This window comes from Arachis duranensis, chromosome 4, assembly GCF_000817695.3.
Source record: "Arachis duranensis cultivar V14167 chromosome 4, aradu.V14167.gnm2.J7QH, whole genome shotgun sequence".
In the NCBI taxonomy this organism is placed as follows: Eukaryota; Viridiplantae; Streptophyta; class Magnoliopsida; order Fabales; family Fabaceae; genus Arachis; species Arachis duranensis.
This window is the reverse complement of record NC_029775.3, coordinates 89,806,857-89,814,907: the sequence shown is the minus strand read 5'-3', so window position 1 is coordinate 89,814,907 and position 8,051 is coordinate 89,806,857. Positions and strand designations below refer to the sequence as shown.

Below are 8,051 nucleotides of genomic sequence, written 5' to 3'. Positions count from 1 at the left end.
TCAAAAAAGATGTTTTTTTTCTAGTACTTTTACTTTTACCACTAAAAATTTACCACACACTAAAAAATAAAACAAAAATATTTTTCTATCAACTTAATGGCAACCAAACAAAAACAACTATATCATTAATACTACTACCACTTTTTTTATTTTCGTCATTATAACTTCTACCTCTATTATTTCTATTTTGCAACCATATTTATCAATATCATTATCTTCTCCACTATCATTAATTAACACTAATATCAATATCATCAACATTACCATTATCTTCTCTCATTTTTTGTTTGATATTATTTTTTCTCTTTAAAAAGTTTTCAAACTACAATTTGATATTACTTTTAACAATGATCTTTCTTTACTTAATCACTATCTATGAATTAATTTTTTAAACACAAATTTACTAATAACTTGTGGCGATTAAAATTTCTACCGATTACAAATAAAAATCTCAAAAATAATTTCTATTACTATTTAACAGATTTTTTGACAAATAGATCTTAATGTCTCAAAATAAAAAAATTGAAGGTAAAGTATCTCTTTTTAATGGACAAAAATCACCTTATCCTGTATGAAAAATAGCCCGGAGCCGTGTTGGATCTTTACTCTCTAGTAAGTTTTTTGAGGTGTGACAACAAATTCGTAGCCACTTTCATATTTGTTCCCAAACTAAATACTAAGCTATCATTACCACGTCGTTGTTTCTTTTAAATAGTTGATGAGTAATGCAATGTTATTTGTTGTTGATTCATGTTCCTTGATTACGATTTGAGTTAGCTAAATCTACTCCATGGAATAAACTTTCAGCCTCAAACACAAATGTATCTTTAAGATGAGATTATTATCAAGTAGATATTTTAACATCCAAAAAAATTTTAATTTTGACAAATTAGACTCCAATTTTTTTTTTTGACAAAATTAACCTTTAAAGTGATGAGTTAACAATTAATCTATATTGTCGAACGAAGCTAATATTTGAAAGTTCATTTTGTCATAAACAAAAATTAGAATCTATGAAACAAAAATTAGAATCTATGTTAAAATCAAAATTGAGTGCCAAAATAACTATTTACTCGATCATTACTTGTTAGTAGCTGATTCGTACATGGCTTTCATAGTTATTCAAATGCGTCATCCAATTCCCTCACATTATATAAGTACAAGAGTAGACAGCAAAATTTCAAACCCGGTAAATCTTGAGTACTCTTTACAAGGCTAACTCTTTCCATTAATTAGTATTAATCAATACATTACTATAATCCATTTTCTTTTTAATAAAAAGAAATACTCTGGGAAAATTGTACGAAGGGCATCACCACATTGAACAATCTAAAACTGTGGTAGGAAAACACAATATATTGAACAATGGGGAGGGAACGAGGTTTCAAAAGGCACCATAAATGGAGCATATATGAGAACTCAAAACTTGGCATGGCTTTGCACATACTACCAGGAAAAGATTGCTCCACAAGTTTTTTAATAGAACCCAACTCAGTTCTCATTTTTTGCCTTTTTTCTTGGCTGAACCTTTCGGTGACTGTATTTTTCTTGAGTTTACATTAAGGTCCCTTTTCTGCAATTTATAGATTTTCATCATCTTTAGGGTATAAATTTAAACTCTTGCTGATAATTGAAATACTAGTAATTCTTTACCTTCTTGAATTTCTTCTTATTCTGCTTCTGTCTTTTGTAATGATCCTTGTCTTCATCATCCTAGAAAGTTATGAGTTAGCTTTCAATGCATGTCAATAACAAATCAGTTTCTTGAATAAGTAATAGCACCTATGATGCACAGACACTGACACGGACACGGGACACGACACGACACGGGACACGCCGACACGCGAATTTTAAAATCTTACATGACACGGGGACACGCATATATATAAAATATAAAGTATTTTTTAGATAAATTGTAATGATATTTTGATATTTTGTTGATATTAAAATATAAATTAAAATTTTTAATTATTTTTAATATCTTATTTTAATTATATTAAGTATTTAAAATATTTTTTGTTTTAATAAATAATAATATATACTATATCTAAATTTATTTTAAAAATATATGTTAAGAATAAGACTGGATACGCGGACACGTGATGGTATTTAGGTGTGTCCAGGCGTGTCCGGAGAAGAATTTTTTATTTTTTATTAAGACACGGTGGGACACAGCAGACACGCGTGTCGGACGAGTATCGGTGAGTGTCGTGTCCGAAATGTGTCCGACACGTGGACACGATAATTCAACGAAGTGTCCGTGCTTCATAGAATAGCACGGAATTAAGCTGTTGAAAAGCACTAACCTCGCTATCGTTGGCTTCGACATCTGAGACATCTAGGTTCTCAATTTCGCCATCACTGTTGAGAATGGCCTTTAGTCTGCCTTGATTAAGTAGCTTTTCCGAGTGAGCATGTCTCTAAAGAAAATTAGCATTAGATTTCACCGTTAAAAGAATTTTTCCAATGCCAAAAAAAAGTAGACAGTTGACGTTTGCAAGTTTATTCATAATATTTTCTAACAGCTGAATGAAAGGGAAGTTTGATGTGTTTGATTCAACCAGTGAATAGGACCTATATCACATACCTACATGCTCCTTAAAATTGTGATTGGTGTTAAGGATTTTATTCCTCTTACACAAGTTACCTTGTTGACAATCTATGCATCACCAAATAGATTTAACCAAATTAGATATTCAGGCAGGATTGGAAATATCTTAAGTAAATGATATCTTATCCTCCTCGTTGATAATACGTTTTCTTCTATCCATTTAAACAAAAGGGGAGCCTTGAAGCAACGGTTGAGTTGTCTTCATGTAATCTCAAAGTCACGGGTGCAAGCTGATGCCATTATCAGGTTAGCTTGCATACACTACAACCTTTGGGTGCAGCTCTCTCCTGGATCCTACGTTAATGCAGGATGCTTGTGCACCGGGCTGCCCATATATAAATATGTTCCAGTAGTAGACCAGATTTGGGTGGTTGCCTTCACCACATCCTCTATAGAAAACTGTTGTCATTTTGACTCGTTAGATACTGTCAATCACATAGTAGTGTTGTGAGTCCCTGTTGCAGTATCCCTTTGTAAGAATATGTATTCTCACTTTGATTTTAACTAATTTATTCTTGGGGCCACTAACCTAGATTAAAATCCTGATATCAGCTAAATGCAATCAGGGAATAACTATTGTTCTTAATTCCTCAGAGCATAAGTAGTGCATAGAAGCTCAAACGTGTGCTACAACTACGCTATCCTAGAGCAACAAAATAACCTTTATCATATCTTCCTTTGGTTTTGCAGTCAAAACTCAACCAAATCTTGAGCAGGATATACTAATTCACGTCCTTTTAGTCCGGGTGGCAGTGGGGAGGGTAGGGTTGGCAGCAGTACCCAAACCCATGGGTAACCACTCTGCCCCCACCCAATTGGGGTGGGTAATTACCCGACCCGGATCTAGGATATACCCGCCCCAGTAAATATATATATCTTTCAGAAATTAGCTTTTTTTTATGCTTCCCCTTCCCAGAGCCTCCCTCGGCCCCCAACCCTTCAAAGACCCTCAGACCTCACTCTATCTTCTTCCTCAATCCTCATTCTTCATCTTCTACCTCAAGACCTGACCTACCCTCTTTGCCATTGTCTCACGCTTACTAGCCAACCTCATCTCCTCCAAGCCACACGTAATTTGCTGGCATCACCTCCTCTTGTTGCTTCGCTGCGGTTAGTCGCTCTACACCACAGCTCGGCAGGCTTCGCCGGTGTCACCTCCTTGCTCCTTTGTCGGTTCATCCTCACCCATCTTCTATTGTCCTCCTCCATCTATGAATCGCCTGCGTGACCAGAAGCTCCAAGCTCCTCCTCCTCTGCAGTCTACTCCACACTTTCATTGCTCCTCATGAGCTTTATTTTAATTCTTCAATCTTCAGTTTTTGATAGATTAATTATCCAATTTTTTTTCTTTGCATTTCATTGTTCCCCCGAATCACCCCTAACTGTTCTGATTTGCTATTTCTTTTGTTTTGATTGCTGTTTCTTTTTTAATTTATGTGAATTCTTGACGAAAGAAAAATTTGAAGATTGAAGAATTAAAAAAGAAACAGCAATCAAAACAAAAGAAATAGCAACCCAGAACAAATAGGGTGATTCAGGAGAACAATGAAATGCAAAGGAAAAAAATTGGATAATTAATCCATCAAAAATTGAAAATTGAAGAATTAAAATAAAGAAGCTCATCGAGGAGCAATGAAAACGTGGAGCAGAGGGCAGAGGAGGAGGGGCTTGGTGCTTGAGCTTCGGGTCACGCTGGCGACTCGCAGATTGAGGAGGACAAGAAAAGATGGGCGAGGACAAACCGACGAAGGAGCAAAGAGGAGGTGACACTGGCAAAGCCCGCCGAGCTGTGGCATAGAGCGATGAACCGCGGCAAAGCAACAAGCAGAGGTGAGGCCAGCAAATCACGTGTGGCTGGGAGGAGATGAGGCTGGCTAGTAAGCATGAGACAATGGTTAAGAGAATGAGGTCAGGGCTCGAGGTAAAAGATGAAGAATAAGGTTAGAGGATTGAGTTAGAAGAAGAAGAAGAAGAAGAAGAAATAGTTAGGTACTGTGGTGAGGTCTGAGGGTCTTTGAGGGGTTGGGGGCTGAGGCTCTGGGAAGTGGCAGCACAAAAAACCCTAATTTCTTATATGGGGCGGGTATATCCTAGACCCATCCCGCACCAGGTCGGGTAATTACCCTCCCCGACCGGTTGGGGGCGACGCAGGTACCGCAGGTTCGGATACTGCTGCCAACCCTAATTTTTTAGGCAATATTTACAAATAACATGGATTTCTTCCAAAATCTAAAAAGGTTGGAGCATACTGGTAAAGCATAATAAACCGCCAAAAGAAAAGTGCATATTACCTTTGACTGCACGTGATCCCTCAACATTGCCTCATTCAAACAGATAATCCTAGGACATATCCTGCACTTAAAAACTGATTTGCATTTTAAGATATATGACAATGCATCCACTGGCACTGATTTATTTTCATCCACCAAGACCTTCGACTTTTTCTCCAATACTTCATGATCACGTTTACTAGACAACTCTTTATTCTTGAGCTTTGGTCTCTCATTTAAAGTTCCATCATCATCGTCACTTAAAAACAAACCTGCACTTACATGAACATGAATACAATCAAAATAGAGTTATTTTCTGAACAATAGAATAGAAACATGTACTTTTAGTAGAAAGAATAGAGTATACCCAGAAAGAGACATAAATTTATCTTCAAAAACATTGAATGGGAAAAATGAAAAAATAAATTTCGAGCAAACCAGCGTTCAGACTTGCATTCAAGTATCTTATGCTGATGCTGAATTAGAAATTGGAAATATCATCAATGAAATACAAAATTTGTGCCAAGGATAAGCACTCGAGCTGACAGAACAGACAACCTACCTGAGGAGTTGGCATCAACATCATTTCCAAAACTATCCTCACATTTGTATCCTGAATTGTGCAAAATTTAAAAGATGTAAATAAGTAATGAACATTATTATAAGATACCAAACCTCCAATGTAATAAAAGCTATGTGTTTCCATTTGCATTTGAATAAAACTTTGGAAGATTGATTTTTTATTTATTTTTTTTTTTTTGTTACAAAGATTGAATGACTCTATCCATTATACTACCGCGACCTATAGCTTTTACTATTACTATTCGTCTTCAAATAAGAACATCATGAGTGAGAGTGTGTGTGTGTGTGTATGTGAGAGAGAGAGGGACGGAGGGAAGGGGGGATCTATACTTAAACAAAAATCCTGTTATTGACATGCCTCATCTGGATAGAATGGCGAACTGGATTTTTCAGAAGAAAAAAACTTGAAATTTCATCTCAATCAACAAATCAATAGAACAAGTCCAAAAGTTAAAGATAAATATTTTTAAATACAATTGTGTATCTGATGTATAGCTCAGAATATTTTTCTGACAGACCGATAGATTAACCAGATGTTAATGGACTAACCAGAGGATGCTGAGCCAGCATCATCATCATTATTATCCTGCTTTACTTCAGGTTCAAGCATTTCATCATCCTCGGATTCAGATTCATCAGTTGCTTCAGCTTCTATCTCAGAGTCAGAGGATGAAGAGGATGCATCTGAGGCATCCCGGCCACCATGATCAACCTTATAGAATCTCCTCTTTATCATTTGACCACAAAAGTCAACTGAACTGGGATGACAAAACACACTATTCCGTTAGAGTAAGTTCAAAAGTCAGAACCATTTACTTGGCAATTCCATACTAATCGTAACTACATGGTAAACAATATGATTGCAAATGAAATAGGGATAACTGGAAAAGTCGAAAATAAAGTTGATACACCAAAAACCTGGGTAAGGACTGTGGCCCTTTATTTTATCTATAAGATTATTGTACAATAACCAACATAACCAAGGGGATCATGCAGTCAACTACTTTCGAAAGAAAAAGGATTACATTATTAAACATGTTATGGTAGTAGTGTAGCACGTAATTTTAACGTTGTTAATTGTTCTAGTATTATTGACAGTTTCTTCAATCATCAATTGTCACCAGCACAATTAAGCAAAGGAATGAAAAAAAAAATGCAAAAACTGGCAACAGGTTACGTTTAGATTGCGTTGTTACTTTCTAGCATTTTAGTCATAGATTTATAGTTCCAACTTCCAATGTTGTTAATTGTTTATGCTCTTCTTGACTTATCCATGGTTTCCTCAATTAGCAAACATTCATACGAAGCACAAAAGAACAAGGAATAATGCATTAAAACACATCATCTCGTCCACTAAAACACACTCATAGACTACATTTCCCAATAAAATTGAGACATCCTTTTCTGTCTAATTATGAAACGCTGATTACTCAAGAACTAAGCAGCTAAAAAAACATGATAATGTGATATGGTGTTCTACAGTTTTAATTCATACTCCAAAATCAAGAAAGAACATTGCTTCAACACTCCCATAATGGTCCAAGAAATTTTTCTTTTTTAGTATTTATTTACCACAATGCCAATGAAAATCGCAAAAAGAAACGAAACCAAGCAAAATGTTGGCGAAAGGCACTGAAGGGAGGAAGGAACAGAAGAGGAAAATACAGGGAACTTGCTGTGCTGCTTGTGATGTTTGTCCATTGCGTCTATGAAGCTGCATGGGATGATGGCGATGGCTTAGAAGAAGATATGCGGCTTTAAAGTTAGATGAAAGCCGAAACAGGCGAAACTGGGTTGTCTTGGCCTAAACCTGACCCTTACCCGGCCCTATACCCAATGAAACCTAATCACTTTCAGGCCACAACTATACCACGTCTAGACCGGGTGAAAACTAGGTCTAGATATCATATATATCTTTTGACAATGCAACCAATTATCAGGACAACATACACAATACTAACTCGGTAGTTGTGCAAAACAAGAACAAGGAACATCCTAAACCAACTTATAACAGAGAAATCAACCATAATACTGCTAATATCAGACAATCTACATTTCTAACAATACTAACTCGGTAGTTGTTAGCATAAAAAATATATAATCAAGGCTAAAGCATTAACATATTTCAAAAATGAGAACAATTTAAAATTTATAATCAGACAAAGCAATAAAAAAAATAAGTTATTTCAGTTAAAATTTATTTGATTACTTCAGATTTTCAAGTAAAATAAAAAATTAAATGAGCAGTGGTTTACCTGCAGCTGCAAGGAAGACGGCGGCGGCAACGTGAGGAAGAGAGGGTTAAACGTGAATGTTGATGGAGGGAGCTGAATCGCAAATGATCAAGTGAGTTGAGGCACTGAGTAAGAACGACAAAGAAGAAGAAGAAGAAGAAGAAGACAAAGGGCAGAGACACAGGGTTGACTGGTTGAGGCAGTGTGAGCTGCGAGGTGGTCAGCAGTGTAGCGCTGCGTTGGATGTAGTACCCTTACCCTAATAACCCCTAGCATCTGATTCATGACTCACTTACTCCCTCACCGGGTCGATCGGGTCGGATAATCCGAGTTTTGGCCCGACTCTAACTGAAT

The 8,051-nt window shown here is 36.2% G+C and overlaps 1 protein-coding gene across 3 annotated transcripts; it reads right to left on the bottom strand.

Annotated features, from left to right (window-relative positions):
* Nucleotides 1–1,118: 1,118 nt before the first annotated feature.
* Nucleotides 1,119–7,958, bottom strand: LOC107484259 (uncharacterized). Of its 3 annotated transcripts, XM_016104868.3 has the most exons (7): nucleotides 7,719–7,958; nucleotides 6,013–6,221; nucleotides 5,444–5,494; nucleotides 4,903–5,153; nucleotides 2,307–2,420; nucleotides 1,654–1,713; nucleotides 1,119–1,573 (listed from the first exon to the last, which is right to left on the bottom strand). In XM_016104868.3, the coding sequence occupies exons 2-7, from the start codon at nucleotides 6,197–6,199 to the stop codon at nucleotides 1,499–1,501; spliced, it is 738 nt and encodes a 245-aa protein (XP_015960354.1). In that variant the 5' UTR covers nucleotides 6,200–6,221; nucleotides 7,719–7,958; the 3' UTR covers nucleotides 1,119–1,498. The 3 variants fall into 3 exon arrangements, with proteins under 3 accessions (XP_015960354.1, XP_015960356.1, XP_052117196.1); XM_016104870.3 differs by lacking the exons at nucleotides 1,119–1,573; nucleotides 1,654–1,713 and adding an exon at nucleotides 1,714–1,782 and having other exon boundaries at nucleotides 2,280–2,420; nucleotides 7,719–7,941; XM_052261236.1 differs by lacking the exons at nucleotides 1,119–1,573; nucleotides 1,654–1,713; nucleotides 2,307–2,420 and adding an exon at nucleotides 2,437–3,066 and having other exon boundaries at nucleotides 7,719–7,941.
* Nucleotides 7,959–8,051: the final 93 nt, after the last annotated feature.

What these genes read in the sequence shown, in the direction of transcription:
- LOC107484259 (XM_016104868.3), bottom strand. Translation starts at nt 6,199, where the DNA reads ATGATAAAGAGGAGATTCTATAAGGTTGATCATGGTGGCCGGGATGCC. An exon ending in TGTTGATGCCAACTCCTCAG is followed by an intron (nt 5,154 to 5,443) that starts GTAGGTTGTCTG and finishes ATGTAAGTGCAG; the next exon opens with GTTTGTTTTTAAGTGACGAT. An exon ending in GGGATCACGTGCAGTCAAAG is followed by an intron (nt 2,421 to 4,902) that starts GTAATATGCACT and finishes AATTTTCTTTAG; the next exon opens with AGACATGCTCACTCGGAAAA.